The sequence below is a fragment of the Egretta garzetta genome, unplaced genomic scaffold (genome assembly GCF_000687185.1).
Source record: "Egretta garzetta isolate BGI_Z169 unplaced genomic scaffold, ASM68718v1 scaffold30, whole genome shotgun sequence".
Lineage (NCBI taxonomy): Eukaryota > Metazoa > Chordata > Aves > Pelecaniformes > Ardeidae > Egretta > Egretta garzetta.
The window spans coordinates 5,432,178-5,458,738 of NW_009258383.1; the positions used below are offsets into that span (position 1 = coordinate 5,432,178).

Sequence of the window (26,561 nt, forward strand, 5' to 3'; positions counted from 1 at the left end):
ATAGTGGATTGAAACATCTACAAAAATACCTGGAATTACATCCTGCATTCTGTAAATTTCAAAATCCCAGATTTGGTTTTTTTTTTTGTTGAATGCGTTTCCTCTTGAAACAAGTTCAAAAAGTCACGTGGTCTGAGTTTGCTTAAAAGTATTAATTTTAAAGGTGGTTGGGGTTTTGGGTTTTTTTTGAGGGGTGGGGATAGGGCAAGCTCCAGTATCATATATTCCTATTACATGGGGATTCCCTAAGTTTGTTTCATCTTAGGAAGGTGACCTTAATCCTTGTTGGTACAGCTAGCAGAGTGAGAATGGTATTTTATGCCAGTGTGTTGAAAGGCTCATCACCAGAAGTGCACAGAGGCACAGTGGGCGTGGGGGGGACACAACACACACCCCATTAATCTTGTTAGAGGGAGCAGCCCCTGATTCTGTCACTGGAGAGCCATCAGCCCCATTGCCCAGGTGTGACGTGCATCAAGATCATAGAATCATAGAATCATAGAATCATAGAATGTTTATACGTCAACATAAAGGCTCTCTGGAACAGCTTACAAGGTTGAGGGGGGTAACTGCTTACAGAATATGGGACATAGTATGGGTTGCAGGAGAAAAGCATCTTATGACTGTACAAAACTTATTATGGGATGCTTAGGGGAGGGACTAACAGGAGGAAACAAGGTGGTTTGAGGAGGAACAAGTGTGGGAAAATAGAAGCATAAGGGGATAATGGGCCCGGTCAGTTGTAAACAAGTGGCTGGTCAGTATATTTGGCCATGTCCTGTGCCAGATTACCACAGCCTGTCCTCTTTTCTCATTAAGCTCCTTAAGCTCCATTTCTGATTTCCTGGAGGAGAGGACTCTCTGCTATACTCATGTGTGCATACTGAGGCCTACGTGCCAGCAGCTGGAGCAGTACCGTAAGTTATAGGGACCTCTGCGTGTGGTGTGCCAGCAACTGGAGAGACTGGAGTGAGTGAGGGTCAAAATGACAGCAGCCAGGGTGGAGATCGTAAGTCACGGAAGCTTGTGTGTCAGGAGTACTAGTAACTGGAGAGACTAGAGTGCATGCATCTTGTCTTGGCAAGTATGCCTGTGTGTGGGTGCTGGTGAATATCGTGCAGGGCTAGCCAGTGAGTAGGGTAAGAGGCTTGGGAGCCAGGTTTTGAGGCAGCTGTAAGTGTGCGACAGGTACTAGTAAGATCAGAGGGTCTTCAGTTTGGTGATACGAAAGTCCAGGAGGGAGGGACTGTGAGATCTGGGGGTTGTTTTGGAGGCTCGTGGGCATGTGTGTGTCTGAATGAGGCAACTGGAGACAAAAGGATCCAAGGGCTAGTTATTGAGTGGACTGAATGTCCAAGGCTATTTACTGGGGGATCATGGTATGCCTGTGGGGAGCTGCGGGGGAGTGTGTATCTGGGTGAGGAGGTCTGTACCAGCCACTGCAGTGGGGCTCTGGGGAGGCTGTGGGGATTCCGGGTTGGTTCCTGGATAGATGGAGTGTCTGGGGCCGGTTATGCATGTGTGTATTCCCCACTAACGGACTTTTGTCCTGGTCAGCTGGGGAGAGGAGAAGCGTAAGGCCACACCATGTTTGCGTTTGCATGAACACTGGTTTTAGCTGGGTTGATCTGTATGTTCAGCCATAGGTATATGCATGTTTGCATATGCAAGTATGGGAATACATCCTCAGCCTTGTCACTGGCTGGACCTGGGGACAGAGTTGCAGCAGCCTTGTCTCCATTGGGCTGCCAGGTTCAGCATCCCCTAACACAGAAAAATTACCTTTTCTGTAAGTTTGAAGATGCAGAAATAATGGACTCACAAAACTTAAACGTGGAGGCAAATCTGCAATGACTGTTAAGTTGTGATAGAATTTTAAAATATTGTTTGGTCTGATTGATATGAATAAGGCTACCTACATGAATATCTAAATACATATATTTGTTTAAGCTGCCATGTAAAGAGCAGTGGAGTGTAAATTAAATTTAAACCTAGGCTTTTGTTGTAGGTGTTTTTTTAAAATAGTGTCTGTTTTTTAACTCAAGAGAAATAAAAACAGGAATAAAAATGGGGAACTTTTAGTGACCTGGTAGGTTTTGCACTTACCTTTTCCCTCTCTGTATGTCATAGAATCTTAGCATCACAGAATGGTTTGGGTTGGAAGGGACCTTTAAAGATCATCTAGTCCAACTCCCTGCCATGGGCAGGGGCATCTTTCACTGGATCAGGTTGCTTAAAGCCAGTGTTCATCCAACCTGGCCTGGAACACTCGAATATTTTGCATGCCTTGCCCCTGAATAAATGCCTGTATAGAAAACAATGTCGACAAAGAGTCTGAGTGGGGATGCTTATCGTTATAAGAACTGACCTTCCTTGTAGACATTTTCTGGTTCTATTCTAATGCTATAGCATTCAGTTATTTTTGGTGACAGGTTAAAAGACTCTACTTATGTAAAATATTAAGATAATATAAAAAAAGTGAAGATTTCTGTCCTGTTTACTGTTAGGAGTTCACAAACATATGGATACACACACATATATAGTGCTCCAGACTGTTGATATAAAATTGATAGAATGATGAGCAGATTACTTTAGATGGAAAACTCTAACTAGAGGCATTTCACATGAAATATGAAGTACAGCTTCAGCATCTGTCCCTACCTGCTCCCATAAATCTTCTTTGCTTGTGGAATACTGCCAAATCAACTTCTGATTTCCAAATGTGATGAATGCACTTTTTTCTCTTTTAACATTTCCAATACACTTAAAGTGTTTTTTTTCCTAAAGAATCTAATTTTACATAATTCCATAGTTTAATAAGCAGCAGCTATTTTCAAGTGATTTTCTTTCTTTTTTTCTCCAAGCAAGAGTAATTTTAACAGCTGTTAGAGCAGATAACTAAAATTGTATGGCAAAGAGACACCTAATATTGAAAAGTGGAACAATGGAGACTTTTTCTTGAAAGTGCTGCAGCTATGCTGTGTGCATGCATAGATTTTTATTTTTTTGCCTTTTAATATGCTGAAGGAAGACATTGTTTTATTCTGGTCCCCTCCCTTTATGTATTGCAAACTTTGAGGGGACTTTGTGGTGATAGATGGGGAAAGTAAAAACAATTTAAAAAAATTAATACAGTGGATACTTTTCAGTGTCATAGGCTGCTTGTGCATATAGTCTTCAACTTAGTCATTTTTTCAAGGCCTGGATCGCAAATGATAATACAGTCAGTTTTATATTTGTGATGTCTAAAAGCAATTGTTAGTGTCCACCAAGATGTAGTACTGAACTGAGGGAGGACAATGTATGGTTAGAAAATTGTATAATGTGCTTTTTCATATTAAAGAACTACAGCTCCTTATCAACCACAGTTATAATTAGGTGAATTTTATACAGCCTTGAAGTTTCTTGATTTTTATTTTGTGCTTCAAGTTGTGTTTCCAGTTTTCTTTCCTTTTTCTAGCAGTGTGAAAAGAAAAGCGTATCACATGTTAGAGCTTCTTCGCTCTCAAGTGATCTAGAACTGCATGTGTGCAGTAAATGATGATTTCTGGAAGTCCCAACGTAACAGTACGCACTCTTGTTTTCTGTCCTCTCTGCTTTCCCTTCAGGAGAGCACTCAGACAGACAGAAAGCTGGTATTTGGAGTGTGTGTTGCTGAACAGTGATTCATGCAGCTTGCTTGGGGTCGGTGTTTTTCCAATAGACTCTGCACAAGCTAAATGAGTTGTTTTGGTGGCTGCAGCTCTTTTCTGATCGATGTTTTCCATCGATGCTCTGTACATTCCATAATTTTCTTTTTTTGGCTCCCTAACTAACTAAATTGGGTTCTGCCCGTTGACATTAAGAATGAGGCTAATGGAGAGAACATCATCAACTCGTTTGTAAGGCACTGGCTTGAATCCAGTATGTATTTAACAGTCAATGTTTTTGTAGTTTAGTCATGAATTATTAGAAAATATCTCAACCCTTTGCAAAGATGAAAGGGCCTGAGGCCTCAACAGCCTGAAGTTGGTTTGCAAGTGTTTTATATATAAAAATTCACTCTTGTGTCAGATGTATAAAGCTCCCTTTATGCAGGTGGTAGATGCTGATTTTGTGTAATTTTATACAAGTGGTCACCCAAGTCCTTTAGTTTTTGAAGAGCAAGGGTGTGGCTGAAGTGAAGGTTTTTTTATTACTGGAATACAAGGTTTTTGATGTATAGAAGAGGCCTTAAGGCTGATGGGTTTTCTTATCTTCCTCCAAATGCCTTTTAAAAATGGGTGTTTCTGTATGAAAACTCACATGTTGTCTTACTTTTTCTTCCGAATGTCTATCCTCAGTACTTCCTAAAAGTAGAAGGAAAGCTGCCCTACTTTGAGAGTAGATTTGCTTTTATGACTCTTCAAAATCTGCTTTGACATCTGTTAAAGAATTCCTGTAATATACTTACTCTTGGAGTTTAAGTACATCTCATGACCATATTGTATCTTGACCTGTACATTGCCTTTGATCATCATCTTTTAGCTTTGTAAAAGACTTAGGTATTACATTTTAAAGCATTGATTTCTTGGGACAAAGAGAATAAAGAAGTGAACATGTATTACAATTTTATAATTTAGATACTGCACTTTATACATTCTTGTATAAATATTGTATAAATATAATGAATGGTTTTTGTGTGTACAGTCACTATCATGATTTATTACTGTCCTTTATAATTTTAAGCTGAAGAATATATGGTAGGCTTTTTGCACTAAATTTATCAATGGTTGTACAATTTTATATGCATATTTGCATTGCTCTTGTACTTAAACTTCCATGCAAGTCCAGCGGAGCTGAATCTGAGCTAGAACTGAGATCTTTGCTTCCAGAGATCTAGTCCTTGATTTCTTCCTATAGTTTTAGATTTGATTTTTGTGTTAAGCAGCTTTAAGCTTAATGTATTTTTCACTTGTCTTTGACAGTGTATTACCCTCAGGAGATGGCCTCTTCTAAGTCTTTGATGAACCTTCTAACCTTCACTTTTGGATCAGCAATAGGATTTTTCGTATGCTATCTTCTATTTAGCATTATACTAGAAGAACAGGTTAAGGTCCAGCCTCATATCCTTCACAATGATCCACATGGTCAACACTCAGCAGATACTGATAACAATCAGCTTCAAGGACAAATGAATTTCAATGCAGACTCTGGACAGCATAAAGGTATTTTGTTCCGCCTGAATAATTATACAATATGCCCCCTTTTCATGCATTGCAAAATGTTGCTTTTATCACTGCCAAGAATTTGTGTGAATCCTTTTCTTTCGCTTTCCCTGTGTTCAGGTTACATCTAAACAACTTTCTCCTGAGGTCTCCTGAATGGTGGTTTTCTTTGCTTGCATTTTTATTACAGTAGTAGTTTTTTTTCTTGGAGCCCAACTGTTTGTCCAGCTTCTGTATCCTGACTTGTTTGTAGCAGGAACTTTTCAAATGAAGTATTGACATCAAGTGGTGGTTTTGCTAAGCAGGTATCTTTGCTAGCATTGTGGGTGTGGCTGAACTGCTTTTTAGTTTTAAGAAGCTAATTTCAGACCACTTCTGATTTTTTTTATCTAGCCTCCCAGATAAAGCTGAAAAAAAAAGACATTCACTTTTTGACACAATTAGGAAAACTTGGAATGGGGGCAGAGGGGATCACTGTGGGTGTTGTTTGCCAAGATGATCATGCAGCAGTCCAGACACAGATTAATGTTGGTGGTCAAAACCAGAAATTCTGTTGCACTCTGGGTTTGGGGTTTTTTTCTTTTTTTTGGGGGGGGGGAAAAGTTTTTTGGTTTGTTTTTTTTTTTTTTCAAAGAAGGTAGAATATTTCAGGCATACTTTTAAATTTGGCACATCTCATTTAAAAATAAGTTCATTCTAAATCCTAACTACAGATAGCGTCTGAGCTGGGACAGTTTGGATGAGAAAAAATGCACTAAAATGCATTTGCTGAAGATGTTAGTAAGTAATTTGCTATTTAAATGTATTTAAACTGAAAACTTTGTAAGACAAGTTTATGAGTGTTTCACATCTAATTGTCAGGACCAGTTAGGCGGATCTCGCTCTCCATGGAATGTTCTTTCACGAGTTAAAATCATGCTGTATGCATCAAGTGAAAATGTTTCTTTGAGGGAAATGAATACTTTGGCAGCTTGAAAACATTATATTACACACCTCGAAAAACTGTATCTATTTATTCTTTTGGATTGTTTGCAAATTATTCTAGCACAACAATAATACTAGTTTCATAGTATCCTAACTTATTTAATCTGATTTTTTTTACAAATAAGATTTAACTTGATTTGGTGATAAATTCTTTCTGGCTTACCATCTGCTTTTTCCTTCAAAAATATGTTGCTGTTTTAGAAATACTTACTAGGTTTTGTTAGTTAACATGAATATATATAACAGACCTTATTAGCTTTTTGACCTTTCTGTGTTGTAATCGTTGTGTTCACTGTGAATGGCAAAAATACTGAGCTTTTTAATGTTCATTAGTCCTCTGAACAGTTTTTATGTACAAATCAAGGTTTTTTAAAGCCACACTTCCCTGAGCAGATACTGTTTTGATATGGCTCTTATGCTTGCCTTTATCCTGTGAAGTTGAAGTAGCTTTAAGAATTTTAGTTTCTTGATTTTAGGAAGTCTTGTTTGTTTTCTTCCTAAATCTAACATTAATTTCATTAACTGGTAAATTTGGAAGCAGATGCCTCTTCTATCTCTGTATGTCTCTTCTGATCTAGAAACAGGATGTCTGGGGGGAGGTTGCTCTTACATTTGTTTTGCAATGAAGTCTAATACTGTTTTGGAACTTTCCTCTTTTTTTTTTAGATGAGAATAAAAATATTGCAGAGGGACTGTATCAGAAGGTGAAAATACTGTGTTGGGTCATGACTGGACCTCAAAATCTAGAAAAGAAAGCCAAGCATGTTAAGGCCACTTGGGCCCAACGTTGTAATAAAATACTTTTTATGAGCTCTGAGGAAAATAAAGACTTCCCAGCTGTGGGCCTAGAAACCAAAGAAGGCAGGGACCAACTGTACTGGAAGACTATTAAAGCTTTTCAATATGTATATGACCATTATTTTGATGATGCTGATTGGTTTATGAAAGCAGATGATGATACATATGTTATACTGGACAATTTGAGATGGCTTCTTTCAAAATACAGTCCTGAACAACCGATATACTTTGGAAGAAGGTTTAAGCCTTATGTGAAACAGGGCTACATGAGTGGAGGAGCAGGATATGTTCTGAGCAAAGAAGCTCTGAAGAGATTTGTTGCTGCATTTAAAACGAACAAATGCTCTCACAGTTCTTCAGTTGAAGACCTAGCACTAGGAAAATGCATGGAGATCATTAATGTGGAAGCAGGAGATTCTAGGGATTCAAGTGGTAGAGAAACCTTTCATCCCTTCGTACCAGAACATCACTTAATCAGAGGATACCTACCAAAAACATTCTGGTACTGGAATTATAATTATTATCCTGCTGTAGAGGTAAGCCCTTAGGAACTTGGTACCCATTTTATGAACTATATCTTATGATGTGTGTGAATGTGTATGACATGTGAATTAGCAGTTTAATAGCAGCTCAATATATTTTAGAAAAGATTTTGTTGTGATATCCCATGATACACCTGTGTGTGAATGTGTTAAATACACTAGTCATCAACTGGAAGTTGATGCTAAGAACTTAGCGTTCCGAAAGAGCTAGTGAATCTTAAATTATTATTGCAGTTTTTCTATGTTCTGTTTACAGCAAAAAAATGATGAAACTTTTTTGACACGTATGTCTGGTGCCACTACTACTACCTTCCTTGCAAAGTTGCAGTTCTGTTTTGTTCCCTCATCTCTTGCACACAGTGTCCCTAGCTTCTCCAGCCGCCCAGCTCCCAGTGTGCAGTGAGAAGTGAGACCAACATGGTTCATTCCAAGCTGTGTGTGCTGGCTGTACAGAGCCAGGTCCAACAGTATGGCTTAGTTACGTTAAAGCCTACTGACAGAGAAGGTGGCACTGATACACCTTTATCTTCTACCCAACAGCAAACTTTGCATAAGACCTGTAGAAATAGAAGTGATTTTGAGACTTGCTCGTGCTTGCAGTTGGTTAACATTGACTATGAGATTCCCAAGTTACTGGAGGGGTTGGTGGGTAATGGTGAGCGTGAGCATGCTGCCTGCTAGTCGTCCTCCCCTCTGGTGGAGATGTGCTGCTGTGTACTTCTCTTACCACTGATAACTGTGTGCAATGTGTTACCTGGCATGAACGCTGGTAGCTGCCCTGCCCTCCCTTTTTTATCGAAGGTTGTTAAAATGTACATGTAACTGAATTCGGTGGAAAAGATTATAGAAGAATGTTGCCTAGAAGTGAAATAAAAGCATGACTCAAAAAAGGAAATATGATTAGATTTCCTTATGTAGTTGTGTTGGACTCTTGTCTACCTTCTGTGGAAGTGGAGGCAAGCACGAGAGCTGGCAAAGCTAATTTTTAAAAAATTTGTTTGTTGTAGCAACAAAAAAAGCATTTACAAGCTAAAACATTATTACTTCAAAAACTTCAGATTGTCCTTTGTGTTCCACATCTGAAATCTCCAGTTTAAAAAAAAAAGGAAGAAAAAAAAGGAAGAAAAAAAAAAAGGGGGAGGGAGCAGGGCACTACTTGAAATTAAAGCAATCTGAAGATATTCTGCATTGTAAACTCTGATGATCATATAATCTGTGATGTGGCTGCTTTTTTAGGCTTATGGTCTGACTTTTAAAGGTATTATTTTTCAGCAAGCTTTGAGATCAGCATAAGCAGCCAAAAATCAAGGATAGGATGTGGGATTTCTTACACAGTAAAGCTGGGGGGGAAAAAAAAAGTCTAGTTCTTCAGTAGACTCTTTTCGTTGTAAAGCATCTATTTTTATACTTGCATTTTGCAACTAGAGCATTTCTGTAGGTTGAAACAGCTCCGGTACTGTATTTAGTGTGTCAGGATGCAGCAGCTTTAGTGGTGGTTGCAGTTCATGGGTGGCTGAGCTGTGGACAGTTACATCCCGAACTGACACAGTGGTGGTGTGGATCCATAATGGAAATTGCGTATTCGATCCTGTCCTATCGTATTTGTGTTTGGATAAAGGCTACTTTGTCTGGTATCAAAACAAAGCTATATTGGTCAAACTTAGTAAGTATCGAAAGAATAACAGTTATGTAACAGTTGTCCTCTTCAACATCTTTAAATGTTGAATCTTAGTTCCAATTAGAGATGGAATATTAGCAGCTCCGCAATGAAATCTGATGAACCCTCTCCCCCCAACTATCTTCCAGAAAAGCAGTCTGAGAGCTAAATTTGAGCTAGGAGAAACAAATTGTAACAAATGTGTCAACAATGATCTTTTAGCTCTTAAAAATGCTTAATAATGTCCATGAAATTAATAAACTTTAAAAAAAAAGTTCCAAAATTATTTGTTACAACTTTCTGTATGTAGGAAGCTAGATCCTGATGATTTTGCCAAAGTGTATAATGTGTGAACACACACACACACAGGTGTGCGTGCACATACACACATTGGGTCTGTATACTCTGGGTGGATGCTGTCATGAATAACAAGCACGTATTGTTTCATATATGAATGCAATGCATTTAGACCTGCTCGCTGCTGCTTGGTTTTGTTCAAACAGCAACATAAAAAAAGAAGAATGGAAAAGCAAAAAACCTCTGACATTAATCAGGGCAGCTAGTTTTTTCCCTGGCTTGATTACAGAAGCAAAAGACTTTGTACAGCTTTATTTTGGAACGATGCTTTGGCAGATAGGTCTGAAAATTCTGCTTGCCTAACATTAATTTTTAAAGTATATGAGTAACTGAGGGTAGTGAATTTCTTACGATGAAGTCAAGTGTGTGTTTGAATGCTTCCTGGGTCTTTAATCCAGGGCATGCTTTGCAATTCTTGCTGATTATTTTGACTTGTTTTGTGTTTTAGGGCCCTGGATGCTGCTCCGATCTAGCAGTTTCATTCCACTACGTTGATTCTGTGACTATGTATCATTTGGAATATTTGATATATCATCTCCGTCCGTATGGGTATTTGTATCGGTACAATCCTGATTCAGCAAAGAATTCAGAAGAGCAGAGCAAAAATGAAGGACTGGAGGATAATCAAAAGCTAAAGGAAAAAATTTCTGAGAATTAATTGGACTTTGAAGAAAATGAAAAGAAGCCAGTACAATGATTAAGAGTCTTCTCAAACTCCTGCATGAAGCTTGTGGACTAAAATTACTCATGACGATTCTTATTTAAAAAATCACGTTGGAAGTACTTCCTGTCACTGTCTGTGTACAACAGCCCAGTGATGGCTCTGACTGTTTGGGATAGCGTGACCTTGCAGCCCTGCTCATGAAGATTTGAGGTCCTAAAGCTGTGAAACAGGAGGTTGTGCTGGTATGCTAATATCTGGAAGAATTTGTATAAAAACCATAGTGGACAGGTTCAAAGATAATCATACAGTATTTCTGTTCCTTTTTCTGTTCTCCTCCATTTTCTTCCAGATGTTCTGTTAGGTCAGTTCTAACATGAGAAATTGGATGCTGTGCAATCAAATACTGTGCAAACAATGGCTTTCTCTGGTATTCTCAGTATCGTGAAGTTACTGCGCGGATCTTGCCTTGTAAGGAAGGGAGAGGCATGAAAATAGAATTTCAAGTCTGCTTTGCCTTAACGACAGGCTTGTTGTTAGAGTAGGCAGAAATCCACCCAAAAGATTAATCTGAATTGTCTCAGAAATGGAATTCGCTGCTATGAGTTATTTTAAATTTTTTTAAGTCTCTTGTAGGAAACAATATGGAGAAGATGGATCGCTGCTGGTTTAGTGAGAAACCCAGAAATAGTTGCTATTGTTTAAATTGGTGAGGTGATGCGAGCTGCTTATGTATTTGCCTGTGGCTTTTTTTTTTTTTTTTTTTATATTAACTTATCTTATTAGTTGAATGGATATAAAAATTCATCTCAGAATTTCTCAGCATAAGATAAGGTAGATGCTTCTTGAAATAGAAGTTCTCTTCCATCACACCTTCCATATAAACCAGAAAGAATAGCATCTTAGCAACGTTACAGTGGCATTGTAACAACTTGGTTTCAGCCAGTATTATAACTAGTTTGTTTCCATTTAATTTTCATACCATGATACTTTGAGATTGTGGAGAGTATCTGTGTATCTCACAGATACAAACAAGTCTTATTTTAAAACTGCAGCAAAGCCAATTTGACTGCTTCCGTACGCATCTAGTTTATTTGGCTAAAGTACTTAATTTCACTTTTCTGAACTTTTTTTTCCTCCACTTTTAAAATTTCTTCTGTGTCTGCTTCTTGTTACCTTTTTCAGAACAACGTGTTAAAAGATCCTTATTTCACTCTTTTTGAAGCTGAAGTATATAGTTATTCAGGTAAGCCAGTCTGAATGCCGGAATTTTTCAAAGTGCATTAACTTTCTCCACCACTTTATGAGTATCTCTGCCTCTTAACTGAAAACACTTGGTGTGGGACAAAATAGGTGTTTTAACTGCTGAAAATTTTTCAGAGGCCAGGCCTATGTTTTATATAGTTAATATAAAACTTTCTGGTTTTCTCTTTTTCAAATTGAGTGAATAGCAGTATGGGGGATGGGGATAAGCTTGACATGTAGTGTGTCTTTATTCTACGCTTGAACAAAAGTTCCTTCATCTTTTTATCGCTTTTCACCTTCATCATATTGATGAATTTGGACATAACCTAATTACCTCCAGTCATTGTTTTGGAAAGGGCACATACTGGTAGCAGACAGCCTTATTTACTACTGCTGTCCTTCAGGATGTTCCTGGAAGAGGATGTTATCGTGAAGTCCTGGAATTTTTTTTCCAAAGGTAGTTCTTACACAGATTGGTGTTCTATCTGTTGTCCAGCAGTAGAGTTGTGACTTCCTTTCTGACCGTTGCTCTGCAGCATGATGGCAATTACTGAAATGTCTCATGGAGTTGAAATATTACATTCATCTTCTCTGCCTGAATATAGGCTGGGTTCACATATCAGGTATTAGTTAAACAAATAGTTCCTGCAGGGTTAAATCTGTTGGTCTTTTATGAGCAAGACCACCTCTGGAAGTACTGAAACGGACACGAGCTTTATTTTATGTTAATTGACTTAAGTAGAAAATTGAAACTGTATTTGTTTAAAAAAGGAAAAAGTCTCCAGTTTGCTCTAGTCAGAGGGATGCACGTCCAGAGGAGAATGGATGGTACCGTGCCGAGAGGTGCTTCCTTCTGTGAGCTAAACGTTTATCCCATGTGCAACACATGCCAATAATACTGTGAAATCCATATGGTATTGGCGACTGCAGTGCATTGTTCAAACATGCAGTTAAAATTTTCTGGAATACTTAAGGAAATTATAAAATGAAATCAAGATCCCAACTTAATCTCTTTGTAAATTCAGTCCATGTAGACGGTTTACTGAACTTCTGTACTGTTCCTTTATTGCTGCTTTCTTCCTCAGTTCATCCATCGGGATTTAAAGATTTTCTTCCACAACAGGCAGAACTGATCTTGCATATTTTCTGCAGATTTGCGTCCTATGTTTGCCCTGTGCTACCCTGTGAAGTAGCATCATTTCCTCTTCATCTTCCTTGCTATCCTGGCTATCCTGTCTCTGGGTTTTCAGTTTCATCATGCACAAGCCTCAGGTGGACAAGAGGAAGCAGGTAGTGAGATGTCTGAGCTCCACTGAGCAAGTCAAAGCAGCCACCACTGAGCTCATGATGGTGGAGGAGCTCATGGCTCCTTTTCTCAGAAGCAGTTCCCATTATTGTCTGCCGTCCAGCTGTGGCTTCTGTGTTTAGCGGAGCGGGGCAGGAATGTCCCTTTCCACAAAACATGCAGGACCTCAGAGGGAAGAGAGAAATAGAGGAACAAGTTCCTTTTCTTGAGGGAATAAGGCTAAGAACATCCTACCTTGTGATAAATAGGTGGCCTGTCTGGAGAAACAGGAGTAGCCTTTTCTTCAAACTTCCATTCTTGCTTTGTTTTAAAGTGTCCTTGTTCTTAGGCCTCTGAATCTATTTATTTTGCCTTTCTAACAGCACTGCAAAGATTTTTTTTTTTCCTTCCAGACAAGCTAGAGAAGTATCGGTTTTTACATTCTGTGATTATAACAGACTGTTGTTCTCTTTTGAACTGTCTTGACGTACCAATGAGCTGGTACCTCTGAAATAGTTGGTTTGTAGCTCACTCCCTTCAAAAGCTTCAGCAGACAAGGCTGGAATGTGAACAGTTAGTGTAATTTTCATGTACAATATTACACTACTATTAGTACTTTGTTATTTCACTCTCAGGTCTTTGTGCTTTGAGAAAGTATTGAGTTTGAGTACTTCTGCAGCGCAAGGAGGCTGTGATATTTCGGGTGGAAAGACCTTTCCAAAGCACAGCAACATAGGCCCTCTTAGGCTGCACTGATTCTTGCTCTGTGGTTTGGTTTGGGTTTGTTTCTAAAAGAGGCTTCTTTATTTATAAAACCTAAAAGCTTCCATTGGCACAGTAGTGATTTAAATGACTCATCTGAAGATTTTGAACTAGTTTTCTTGAAATTACTCGGATGTGGGAATGTCACTTAGTGTCACAGAGTAATGTGTTAGCCTTGTGCAAAGTGTTTCTTCGTTCAGAAGGAATGAGGACACCAAGAAGTTACCTTCTGGCCACTGTTCTTAACCAGAGGATAGTATTAAGCTTTGTTAGCAGAAAAAGACCAATTTTAATCTTCCTTCATTCCCAGTTAATTTTTGCAGTCTATATTGGTGTTACTGAAGAGGTCAAACGCTGGTGATGTTAGCACCGTCTCTCATTTTGCGGAAGCTCCTTTCCCAGTAACTTTCACCTTGACGGACGCTTTCTTTGTTTTGCTTGGGTGGGGGTAGATATTAAAAAATCACTTTTTCTTCACATGTGGCCATTTGTTCTGTTACTTCCAGAAGTATAAATTTTAGTGAGTAGCTGATAGACCTCTTATAAACAGTTTGCTGTCTGAGCAGGGTATCTTGTGGTTGTACGACAGAAGAGTGCGGATTATTTCTCTGATGTACCTGCTACTGATGTTGATAGTGCACGCACAGATGAAAATAGATCCCTCAAACCAGGACCACTTGGAAAGGCAATTTTGTCCTTTTTCTGTCAAGAAAAACTTCTGTGGAACTCCAAAACTGTAATTTGCTTTTTTTTACCCTATTGTATTTAAAATACTCCACAAATGTTATTAGTGCTCTAAAAGAATTGAATATCGCTGCTGGACAGTATGCTCCACTTCAAACCTGTGAATGTTTCACATTGCAGTTATTGGTAGTTGTGTCCCTAGTGGCAGGTATCAGTTGGTGACTTGTCTGGAATGATCACCGTAAGGCTTTGTTTCTTAAATACCTTCTTTGAAGTGCCTTTGACCAATTTTTAGCATCAAAATTAAGTTGAGAATTGAATAAATAAAATAAGTTATCTCATATGCAGCGCATGTTTGTCTTCATTTACCCCTCCCGTATGCTAGTAGTGTAGCATAGCTAACAAAAACACTCTTGCTTTTTTTTCTTGGGTGGGTACAGGAAAGTCAAAAAGCTTCTCACACTTGCTGTGTTTTCTGTTACTGTGTTTATGCTATTAACAAACAGCAAGCTGCCCTGAAAACAAAGACGGCATTTTTTTTTAAGTGTAAAATTAATCATAAGTACTAGTACTAGATTCACAGAAGCAGCCTGTTGTTTCTGCACTGTCCTGATTTTTTCAGTGTCTCTACCTTGTCACAGAGTCCTGAGTGAACTGGCTATAGCTGATACCCCAAAGGTAAAGCAAAGCTGTTCAAAATTAACCACCTTTTTTTTTTTTTTAAAGGATTTATTCTTTCAGTGAATCTCTTACTTCTGGGGAAAAAAAAAACCAACAAAAAAACAGTTAAGATTTAAATGTTGTGCTTTCTAACCTAGCTTTCTGCTATTCAGGCAGAACAATACTCAGCAGTAAAAGAATATTCCACGTATGCAGATGAGAAGTGTCTTCAGGTGCGAAATGGTGGTTGGACAGGGTGGGTGCAATTGTGGTACAGCTGTGTTTCATCACCTTAAGCACTGTAATAGACCCTGCTAGTTCTATGAACCTGGACTAATTAACTATTTAATTGCTTTTGACTGGGGTTCAGGCCTGTCTGCAGAGTGCAGGAAGTGTGTGACGGCTAATTTAACTGTGCTCAAAAGCTAGAATGTTTTAGCTAAGGAACAACAGCCAATGGAACGGATGAGAAATGCTCCTCTTTGAAGTTTCAGGTGCAGTTCATTCTTGTATGTGATCCTACTGTAACTTCCCATTGCCAGGATCAAACTAGATCCAGCAAATTGCAGGGTGATGGGAGTGCTGGAGCAGAACAGCAACTACAGCTGCTACTCTGGAGAAGAACTGGTTTGTAAGCGTGTGTTTGCTTTGCTTGCTTTTTAATATGTTAACAGGCCCTGTCTGAGTGTTCGATTACCAGATGTCATAGACCTGAGTGAAATGCCACTCGATGAAGGTAAGCTCTCGTAACCTGCTCGCTTACAGAAGGCTTCACTGGCTTGAAGGAATTTTCCTCGGGTTCTCTCTGTGCTAGTGTGAACTGAAAAGAAATTTAAGTAAATATTTTACGCCCTGGGACTGCTGAGGTTGTTCTAAGCAACGGGGGAAGATAAGCCTGTGTATTGCTGGTGCTGGCTCTTGCTGCAGAACGGTCAGCAGCCCTTCCTGCTTTCTGACAAGGTTTCACCTTTACGAGGCCCTTCTGTGGGTTCTAGGAACGCAGTAGTGAGGGACGTATTCTGGCAACTGTTATGAGGAATAAGTGAGAAAATCAGCGCCCTGCCCTGAACGTTCATTGTGCCACATGTAACGTACTTTGACATAGACAGTAGAACAGCCAGATCATGGGATTGCACTTCTAGGTGTTAGAGTGGTATTTGGCAAAGTATTTGGAAAAGTGGTTGTTTACTTCAGAAACGCAGCCTGAGCTCTCAGTTTTTTCAGCTTTCTAATATATATTCCTGCAAGACTGCTTGAAATGCCAATAAAAATAAACTGTAGAGATGCCCTTGGCGCTGGTTAGTCAGGAAAACGTGGCAGGGAGACTACTTCTGAGTATGCTTTTGTTAGCACTGGAATTCGGATCTGATGTGGTTCTGAGCAGTGACCCACGCGTTTTCGTTTTAACTCTTCTTTCCAGACTCCCTCAGCCCCTTGTCCATGGTGCCTAACGCTCCTCTTCTGTGGCCAAACTGCAAGCTGCGGGGTACAGTCCCTTCTTTCCAGCCTCCCACAGGCATGCCTTTCTGTAAGCTTTCCTTTATTTCGGGCAGGTTGAAGCCTGGAGTGCCGGAGCCTGCAGTGGTACTGACCAAGACTTCACACCCCAGGCTCCCAGTTCTACTTGGGGCTTCTCTGGTGTGGGGGACAGCTCTCAGGATAAGAAACTGTCAATTCTTGTGCACATTCAAGGTCTTACCTTCTTTGGACGTGTGATTTGTCTTTTAAACAGATTTTTGATGAGTCTGTGATACCAGCTGGAGGTATTTCACCCTCCCAAGTGGGTGGGTCAGCGTGTGAAATGCTTTGCTGCCTTCAGTATAGTGACTAATTTACAACATATTTTAAAACCAGCCTAAATGAGTCGCTGCCAAAGCAAGAGTTGGAACCATGCTTTATCATCTGATGCGTAAAATACTTCCCAGCCTGGTAGGCTGGGCAGGTGGACTGGCTCCAAGCTCCAGCAGCCAGTTGTGCTAGAAATAGGAAAAATGTTTTCCTTAGAGAAGAGGGCATGCTTCGTAGCAACATTCTTCTAAAAGGAACCTGCATTTTCCAACTGTCCGCTAAATGTTGCTACAGTCATGATCTTCCTTTTTACTTTTGCACGAAGAGGTGGACGGTCTTTTGCAAAGCCGAGTGGTGACAAAATTTCAAATTTAGGTTGGAATAGAGACGGGAGTTTCACAGGAACGTTTGTTAAATAAAAAGTTGATGTGAGCAGCTTGCTTATTTCCTTTCATTTAAACTCCAAACCTTCCTGAGCTCGCAGCACAGTTCTTCAGCTGTACAGAACCAAACTACGGCACGTGTGAACCCATCACTTTGGCATCTTGAAGTCAAGAAGGTTGGTTTGTTCCTTTGGATTTCTAACCTGGCTTCCAGCAACTCCTTGCCACCTTCTGATTTCTTTCCCTTCCTGGGATAAAATCCTAATCCACTGCAAGAAGAGGAGTTCTGTCAGTAACTTCAGTCACTTGAAGAAACGGATCAGCCCCCACCCACTGCTGCTGCTTCCCAGTTCCACCCTGAGCCTTCAAAGTGTTCCCCAGAGGCTCTGGATCCTGCATGGTCTCAGGTAGTCAAGGTCTTGACTCTTCCTCCTCTAAGGACCAATCAAAAAGACTTAGAAATTAACGTGCATCATACCCTGCACCTTCAAAACCTTGGACTATGATTTTTTTTTTTTTTTTTCCTTTCACTGTCCCATATGAATTCTTAACTAGGAATCACCCGAATGTTGTGCTGTTAAGTGTTGTCCTCCTGCCCCTGGAGATGGAGAGCGGAACATTTAAGACAAAACATTCACTTAGGGCCAAATCCTGAATACTTGGTAGAAGTCAAACCAAATAGATGTCTCTGTAATTAATTCTTTTAATTAATTTTGTCTCCAAACTCCTCATTCTACTAAATTTGTGAGTATGACAAAATTGTTAAATGTCTGTTCTCTGGCTATTCTGTCACAAGAGGCGGAGGTGGCTGTAAACTGGAGTCCATATCCTTCCTAGATTTATAGCCCAGGTGAGCACCCTGCATGGATTAAGCACAAATCACATGAAAATCACACCTGAGGGTCTGAAATTTTGCCGGCACAGAAGAGCGCTTCACCAGCACCAGCAGTCTGAACATTTACCATTGAAAACAGCAGGTTCCACATATTCTGCTGCGGATTCTGTTGAAATCTGATCTAAAATACAGTTAGTGTTTCAAGGACAGGTAGGGTAATCATGTCTAAAACCAATTATCAAACACTGTTTAGGAAAGCAAACTCCCATTCAGGAGCTGGCAGTGCTTCAGAGTTAACAATGAAGCCTTTGTTCCTATTTGTCAATGTTACCCTGGTTTTTAGCAGAGAGTAGGTGGTGCCTGTTTACCAAGATTAAAACATCATTTGTCAGTCTAATCAGCAGCATCCTGCTTTTAAAGCATTTCCCTGTCAGCCTGCTCGGGTTTATCCTTGTCAGCTTGGAAAAGCTGCATTTCATGCATCTTGTACAGGCTCATTCAAGAAGATATTTCTCAAAATACATTGGCCATGTTTTCATTTTAGGTAAGCTTCATCGTGTCTACATGCAGAAGTTGTCTTATCAGTAGATAAGACAGTCATGCCCAGCTCATCCTAGAATCATTTAGGCTGGAAAAGACCTTTAACATCATCAAGTCCAACCATTAACCTAACACGTAGATCTGAACGTTCACAAATTCCCACCAATCCCAACAGGAGAAGTCTTGTGCATCAGCTGTATCTTCTTGCTTTAAAGCCATCACTACAAAAGTAGCATTTGGGTCTTATTAGTCACTGTACAACACCTAATACTTTCTCCAGGAGAAGGGGTTGGATTCACAGACCCTTTATTATTTTATATAATCCCATTGTAATTGCAGAAAAATCCCCCTGTAAATACAGTTATGCCAGTCCACACTTTGGCCAGCACTTCTTGTTCGAGGCGCTTTTGGCAATACCAACTGAAACCCAATCCCTTACAGATGCGCGGTGGCTTTCTGGCTTGATCTGGTCTTTGCCATCCTGATCAGTCCAGCAGCGAAGAGTTTCGGTATTGCTGAATGTTTTTTCGGGGAGTCTCAGTTGTGGAGTTCATGTATATTTTCAGCAATGCTTTTAAAAAGATCCCTATGTACTGGTGGCAAGCTGCTGCCCGGAATGCTCCGTCCTCATGAGCCTCAAAGAAGTGTAGGGAGCACAAGTTACTCTTAGGTGTATCATCTGAAAATTTTACTCCTGACATCACTAAAATGAGGAACTGTTATAAATGTTTAACAGCATGAAAAAAAAAATGAAAGCATGGTTGGAAAAAGGACATATTTGCTGTGTCCTATTAGCTAAATATATTTGTGGGCTAGATGTCTGGGCCCAAGAGTGAGAAAACAATCGCAGCATATAAATGAACCAAAAATGTTAGCTGGTCCTATGGCTTTTGCAATTAAGCAAAGGTTAATTGCATGCATTCAGCTGGCCCACCTAGTATTTTGACTTCTAAACATATAATTGTGCACTGTAGAGGTAACGTCTCTAAGATAAGGATAAGGAAAGAAAATGGTAGTATGAGGAACGTGGGTGTCCCACACTAACATATCAGTCAGTAGTAGCAGAGACATTCTAACGTGACTGGAGAGAGGACAAACCTGTTTGATTCCACACTTTTATGCTGCTGCCTGAATTGCTGACCTCCAACACCTGTTTCATCCGAAGCATCTCTTCAAGGGAAGACCTTCATGATGGGTTTTCTGTGTACAGCTGCAATGCTTTGTACTTCCAGCTGCTGGGCAGCACCTTCTTTAGTTAATACCCACCCAAGCCTTTCCATCTGACTGCCCTCAGGAGCTTTGGGCTGTTCAAGATGGTCAGGTTGGAGAATGAGGCTCGCTTTCAGAAGATATTTGCCTGTATGCAGGAGTGTAGAGGCCTGAGTAACCCAATCTGACCTTGTAGTTGACTCTCCTTTGAGCAGGAATCCTGGATGGACTAGATGACTTCTGTGGTCTTTTCCTACCTGAGTTATCCTACAATCCTAAAATGTTTTGTCAGCTCTGCAGGCAGATATTTTGGCACCTGCATGTTTTCCCTTCAGCTCCTCTGGGTCCTGTTGGTCCCTGCTGCTGTGTTGCAGTCAGCTCCCTTCCGCAGCCTAGAGAGCCCCTGCCTGAACGCCGGCAGGGCTCTGCCGTGCCCATCTCATCATAGAATCATAGAATCGCTTAGGTTGGAAAAGACCTTTAAGATCATCAAGTCCAACTGTTAACCTAACACTGCCATCCCACCACTAAACCATCTCCCTAAGCACCTCGTCTACCCATCTTTTAAATACCTCCAGGGATGGGGACACCACCACTTCCCTGGGCAGCCCATTCCAATGCTTGATAAACCTTTCGGGGAAGAAATTTTTCCTAATGTCCAACCTAAACCTGCCCTGGCACAACTTGAGGCCGTTTTCCCTCGTCCTATCACTTATTACTTGGGAGAAGAGACCCAACACCCACCTCACTACAGCCTCCTGTCAGGCAGTTGTAGAGGGCGATCAGGTCTCCCCTCAGCCTCCTCTTCTCCAGGCTAAACAGCCCCAGTTCCCTCAGCTGCTCCTCGTAAGACTTGTGCTCACTCCTTCATGGGTTTTCACTTTCTCCTTTTCCTTCCAGAGGAATGGCAGTATTGTGGAAGTTCTGCTTATCATTCTGAACAGCACCACGCAAAACATCTCTTTTATGTCCCATTCTACAGACGGGTAGTTATTCTGTTTCGCCTCAATGCTAATATGTACTATCTCCATCACGTGGGGAAGGGACTGTTCTGCTGCATCGTGGAAGTGAGTAACTACAGGCTGAGTTTGCCCCCCTCCAGCGCGGAATCCTGGTTAATGCACAGCGGGTTTTACCATGGCAAAGGTTCCCTTCTCCCTCCGTTCCGGTACAACAGTGGTGGCTGTTGCTTGCTGAACTCGGAGATCACGTTGCCTTGGTATGCGGAGCTAGACAGGTAACTCTGGTGTTGGCACAGTTCCCTTCTCTGTTACAGAAGCTTCTAATCTCTGATAGCCAGCAGGAAGCTGCTATTAAAAACACCATAAAAAATTATTATGGGCAATGTGAGAACAGGATCCAAAACGTTTTTTCCCCCATGGAAGTAATAAAGGGCGGGGGGGCTGTGCTGCCTGCAGCACCTGTGCCTTACTTAAGCCCAGTACTTAAGAATTACTTGTTGCGATTCTTAAAAAGAAAATACATAAAGAACAGGAAACAAATGTAAGAAGGTGGGAAACACTTTCCCTTGATGTTCAGTTCAGCATTGTGCTGATACTTAGCATGTCACTGCTGTTTCACAAATACATCTGTTCCATGTTAGGGGAGGAGGCGAGCTGGTTAAAGAAAGCTTAAGAATTACTTACACAGCCAGTATCCAAAAACTTTACGCCAAGACCCATGGGAGGACATGTCCCAATGCTTGGCACCCTGCGGTAGCCAGCTGGCAAGCGGAGTGAGTGCCTGAGAGCAGGTGGAGATGGAGAGCAAGGTGTGCTATCGGCATGTCGTGGCTGTGAAAGGTCGGCATCTGCCTGAGAGTTGGAAAGATCCTGATGCGATGGTTGGAATGAGTTTTATACCACAAATGACTTCTAGATCCGATGTTAACGCTTCCCTCTCCTGTTGCTGCTCTTTGCCTGATAGACGCTGCTCTTTCGAAAGCTGGAAGGGGCTCCCATTACAGAACAGGATGCTACAGAAAACCGTGTAAGATACATAAAAGTAAAAATATTTCCCTGTGCAAAGTATACAAATTAAAAAAAAAAAAAGAAATTTGGTGAAATTATATTCTCAGAATGAAGTCTTGTTCTCAGGGCTATTACATGAGAAAGCTTTACAGAGAACGGGTGTGCTGGGGCATCGCTAGCTTGAGCTCCCTGGAGGGGTAGGATGGTAGCCCAGCTCGTATCCCAGCTTGTATCTCCAGGAGGGGTCATGCTGGACGCATTGGGCACCATCCAAAAGCAGAGACCAAATCTTTACCCCTGTCTCAGTCCTCCTGTACCTCCCTGCACACCAGCTCACGAGCCCTGGAGCCCTTAACCTCAAGTGACCGGCATGAGTAATTTGGCAGGCAGTAAAGGCCGCTTCCACGCAACAGCTTCATTTCCAGCCCGACACGTTCTCCACCCAGCATGGTACTGGAGATACAGCTCGGGGCCAGGGACTCTCATTTACTGCCGCTGCTATTACACTGAGCCCTGACTTCCCCGGGCACTTCCAGAAAGCGCTCCTAGGCTTGGCCTTTATTGTTGGAGGTACGCTGGCTGGCTTCAGCAGCATTGCCATGGTCACAGACGAAGTGGGGTGCTGCGAGGGGACCCTGGACATGACTGTGGGGTATATCGCTCTTTGGCTTTCACGCTAGTCGGGTGGGCGTAAGGGCTCTTTTTATAACATTACTTCAGTGTAAACACCTTGTAAGACTTGTCCCCGCAATGCTCAGTATCTGGTTGGCTCAACATCTGGTTTCCACAACGTCCAGTTTAAACATTAACCATAGGACAGCTTACACATTTGTCAGAGACTGAGGAATATGAGGTAGCTACCATGGCCAGTAGAAAATGTAACTTTGTGAGATGAATTAAGAGGTGATTTGAAAGGTCCTCAATCAGCTACTGCTGCTGAGCTGAGTTTTGGAAGTTGTTACTGCAGTGTGATTTGTGAAAACCTGTTGATGTCTTGCTGCTTGTTTTATAGAGGCACTTTGTTGTTTTCCTCCTGGTGGCACTGTAGGACGAAGCTGTGGTTGGTTGGGCCCTGGACTGCAGCTGCATTATTTAAGATGATTTGACTTGAGGACCAGTACAACATCCTTACTCCATGTTAACCTATAATTTTAAGTCCACTGATGTGGACTTTAACTTTATTTAAGGGAACTTTTATTGGGTGATTTTCTCCTCTTAAAAAGGAAAGTTTCAACCAGCTTATGAATTGCAAACAAACCCAACGCATCGCTGAGCGTGTCAAAAAATCTCAAAAAAAGCCTGACATATGACTACTAAATTCTCAGAGAACGGTTTTCACTCACACAAGTTCACCTGTATGCTCTAGGATATCCAGCGAGTACTGTGACTTTTGGCTGTCTCTATCATACAGTTCATCCTGAACATAAATTGAAGATTTCTATTTACCAGCACGATGTCCCCTCCAGCCAGAGCGCAGTTCTGCCTCCAGCACCGCCCTTGTCAGTTCGCTTTCTGCTTACTACACTGACTTGTGTATTTTGCCAGCCTGTGCCTCTAGTAACTCACGATCTGTACGGTTATGCAGCGTGCAGCCTGATGGAGTCCCGGTCGTAGTTCTCTGAGGATCGTTGCAATGAAAATATTTATTTTCAAACCTGGATTTTGTATGTGAATCTCATTATGCTTTGAATTAATTGGAAAATGCAGCCTTTCTGGCCAGCAGAAATATATTTTACCTATTAAATTGCAATGTAGTTACAACCGATTGACGCTACCCTTTGAGAAAACATGATGCACTAAGGCGTTGCCCCAAATGAAATACGAAGCAGCTGAAATTGCCAATTATGTCATGATGGTAATTCAGAAGAATTACCAGCTATTTGCTTGCCACAGAAAAATCACTGCAAACTGTCCCCAGGCTCCCTCCCCTGCCCTGCTCTCCCCACCCATGCCCATGTGCTCAGCGAGGCTGGGGCACCCCTGGGCAGCATGGGGCACCCCTGGGCAGCATAGGGCACCCCTGGGCCAGCAGGCAGCAACCAGGCCACAAAACCCCCGAAATCCTTCGCTGAATCCAAGCTTTCCATGTGCTGACCGTCTCTCCCCTGCAGCCCCTCTTCCCCAGCTCTGCTGCTAAAGGGGACGTACCCAGGCACATCCTGGGCCTGGAGGCTTTTTTGAATTGTTGCTCACTTATTTACTGCGCTGGCAGGGTTTTTTTAAGTGTCCTGAAAGCTTTAAGCTGGTGAGAGAGGAGCACCAGCCCGAAATGCTTCCCGCAGCACCTGGGATTAGCTGAGTTTGCAACAATTTTAAAGCTAATCCAAAACTCTTTTGGGGGGGTTTACTCATACGTTGAGCCTTGTGGTTGCCAGATTTATTCTTGTCAAAACTCTTACCTACCATTACTTTTACAATAAGAAATGGTTTTCTTTGTGTCCCAGGGTCAACCGTGCCGATGTTGGCGAGATCCCTTTTGCCATGCCAATAAAATGCAAAAATCTCCTTTTTCCCTCCCTGTCCCCACATAGGGAGGTTACAGCTGCTGAGAGCAGAGACTGTGAGACAAGGAGGAGAGCCCATGGGTTCCTGCTTTCATCTTAGAAATTGCTCTAAAGTAGGTCTTATGTGCTGTTAGAAAACCATAATACAAAGTCTTTACGGATCACGATTTAGAGTCTTACCCATTTGGCTGAATTTCTACATATTCCTGGTTAGAAAAAAAAGCCAAGCTTAAGTAGAATTTGGCTAAAAATCTGGGTTTCGTTTATCCCTTAAGCTTAGATCTGATTCTGTCCCTCCTAAAAGACATAATACTCCTGGAAGTAAAGACACTTCTATTTAAGGCTGTCTTAAGTGAAAATCTGGTCATTAAATGTAATTTGCATTTCTTTGTGTAGCTACCCCAGTATGACAGCTGAGATGCCTGCTTATGTCTGCCTGTGTGATTGCAAAACCTTGATCTGCTGCAGACTCCACTTCAGCAGCAGCTGGAAGAGCTCTGCAACTGGGAGGGTAAAAAGTAAGTCTGAGGAGACTGAAATGATCATAAAGGACGATTGGTAAGAAGCTGCAGGAGGAACAACAGTAGATAACGGGCATGTCAAAGAGCTCAGTGCTGGACCTACCTACTCCTCCTCATAGACTCATAGAATGTTTTGGGCTGGAAGGGACCCCTAGAGGTCATCTAGTCCAACCCCCCTGCAGTGAGCAGGGACACCGCTAACTAGATCAGGTTGCTCAGAGCCCCGTCCACCTGGCCTTGAATGTTTCCAGGGATGGGGCCTCCACTACCTCTCTGGGCAACCCCTTCCAGTGTTTCACCACCCTCATTGTAAAGAATTTCTTCCTTCTATCTAGTCTAAACCTACCCTGTCATGTGTCAGGAGACCGTAGAAAGGTCGCTCTGCTCGCAGGTAGAGCCGGGGCGTCCCAGCCCACACACCAGCCCATGAAGACATTGGCCCTTTCACTGAGGGAGTGGAGGAAGAGGAGTTAGTTATTTGATTTGTTTTCTGATAAAAGATCTTCTTTAAAAATTCATCGTTACCTGTGAAAACTTGCTTTAAACTATGTGCTGTGAGCTGGATGGCTCTGCAAGCTTTGAGAAAGGTGTGCTGTATGCACAGATGGCACCGAAAGAGCTAAGAAAGCAGCTAAGCCAGAAAAGTGCAGAAATGCTGCGATAAATCTACACTGTTCATAAATTTTTTCTTTTCAAAAAAGCGAATGCTGGTCTCAGCCATGTTACGAGTAAAGTCTTTTTGTTTTTTTCTTTTTTTTCCCCCCCAAGGAATGTCTTTGACAGCAGCTTCCAAATGAGGAAATGTGGTAATCAGTTTTCTGAGGATCTTCAAAACTGCAGTGCAGGCAATGTTGCAGATCTTCAGTCAATTTAGGGTTACAGAGAGGAAATTTGAGGAGGTGGAAGAACTGGAGGAGTGCAGACAGCAGGACAGTCACTGAACAGGCAGCGTTACTCAAGTCTGAATGGGCCCTAGAGACAGACAGTGACTGAACTGGGTTAAGGCAAAAGATGAATTCAATTTGATAATTGTTAGCAAGAGACCAGTAGAGTTTCTCAAAGTGAAAAGCTGCTGCTGTTCTACGATGAGCAGATGGGGTACTATTTTCTTGTTCATTTTCTGAGTCTTTTTCTGAATTGTTAGAAGCAAGGATGTCAGAAAAAGAATTCACCTTATAATGATCAGTTCTATAGAGAAGAAAAGCCTCTGTTATTCCCAACCATTTCTAGCTTTTATGGTTTATAGCATTTGGTCTGGTCTAGCAGAAGATTTCAGGATTTAATGATTAAACTATTCTTGCTTTTAAAATTCACCTGTGATGTAAATAAAGGGTTGGTTTGTTTGCCAGGGGAAACTGTAACGCTTTCAGGTGGCAATGATGTCTTATGATTTTACACAACTCGAGCGTGAGGCAGTAGACGTTCGGCAAGAGGTGCCCTCTCCTGGTTTGTTTGACCCATGACACCCTTGAGGATGCAGAGCTGGGTGAGGAGACACCGGAGCCAATGCTGCCAGTCAGTGCTGATACAGATTTAGGGAGGAGCTGCCCTTTCAGCAGGGACTCAGGGGCTTTTTCATGGTTTACTAAATATCAGAGCAAACATTCAGAGTTTGCAGTCTGGGGATTCACAGAAAGATAAAAAAACTCACAGAATAGATTAAAAAAACCCCCTCTATCATCTGCTGTCTAGTTTGAAGCAATTTCTTTTTCTGATCCAAAACCCCCAACAGACATTAAAAGTTGTGTCAGATTTTACTTTCAGATTATTTTTTTTTTCTGTGAAAGGAAACTACCTCTTGATTTCAACAGCTTGACTTTTTTTCTACACCACTGAGTCCCTTCATTTTCAGGGTATGACAGGACACACAGTATGAGGTGATCTCCTGGAGTTTTACAGTGCCATGCCACACAGACATGAATTGTGCCCTCAGGGGTTTTTTCAGTGCTCATCGTATTTGCACTGAGTATAATAAAAGCAGGATGTTTTG

General features: G+C 41.4%; 1 protein-coding gene across 2 annotated transcripts in view; it reads left to right on the top strand.

Moving 5' to 3' along the window:
• The window catches only part of C1GALT1 (core 1 synthase, glycoprotein-N-acetylgalactosamine 3-beta-galactosyltransferase 1), a 27,243-nt gene extending 746 nt beyond the window's left edge, over positions 1 to 26,497 (top strand). Inside the window, exons 1-6 of one of the 2 annotated variants that reach the window (XM_009642037.2) lie at positions 842 to 917; positions 4,947 to 5,186; positions 6,837 to 7,504; positions 9,973 to 10,430; positions 24,447 to 24,568; positions 25,340 to 26,497. In XM_009642037.2, coding sequence (XP_009640332.1) covers positions 4,964 to 5,186; positions 6,837 to 7,504; positions 9,973 to 10,182 — 1,101 coding nt within the window. In that variant the 5' untranslated portion in view covers positions 842 to 917; positions 4,947 to 4,963 and the 3' untranslated portion in view covers positions 10,183 to 10,430; positions 24,447 to 24,568; positions 25,340 to 26,497. Of the gene's footprint in view, positions 1 to 841; positions 918 to 4,946; positions 5,187 to 6,836; positions 7,505 to 9,972; positions 14,779 to 24,446; positions 24,569 to 25,339 lie in introns of those variants that run through there. The other variant, XM_035896994.1, reaches the window with a different exon arrangement.
• The last annotated feature ends 64 nt before the right edge of the window (positions 26,498 to 26,561 follow it).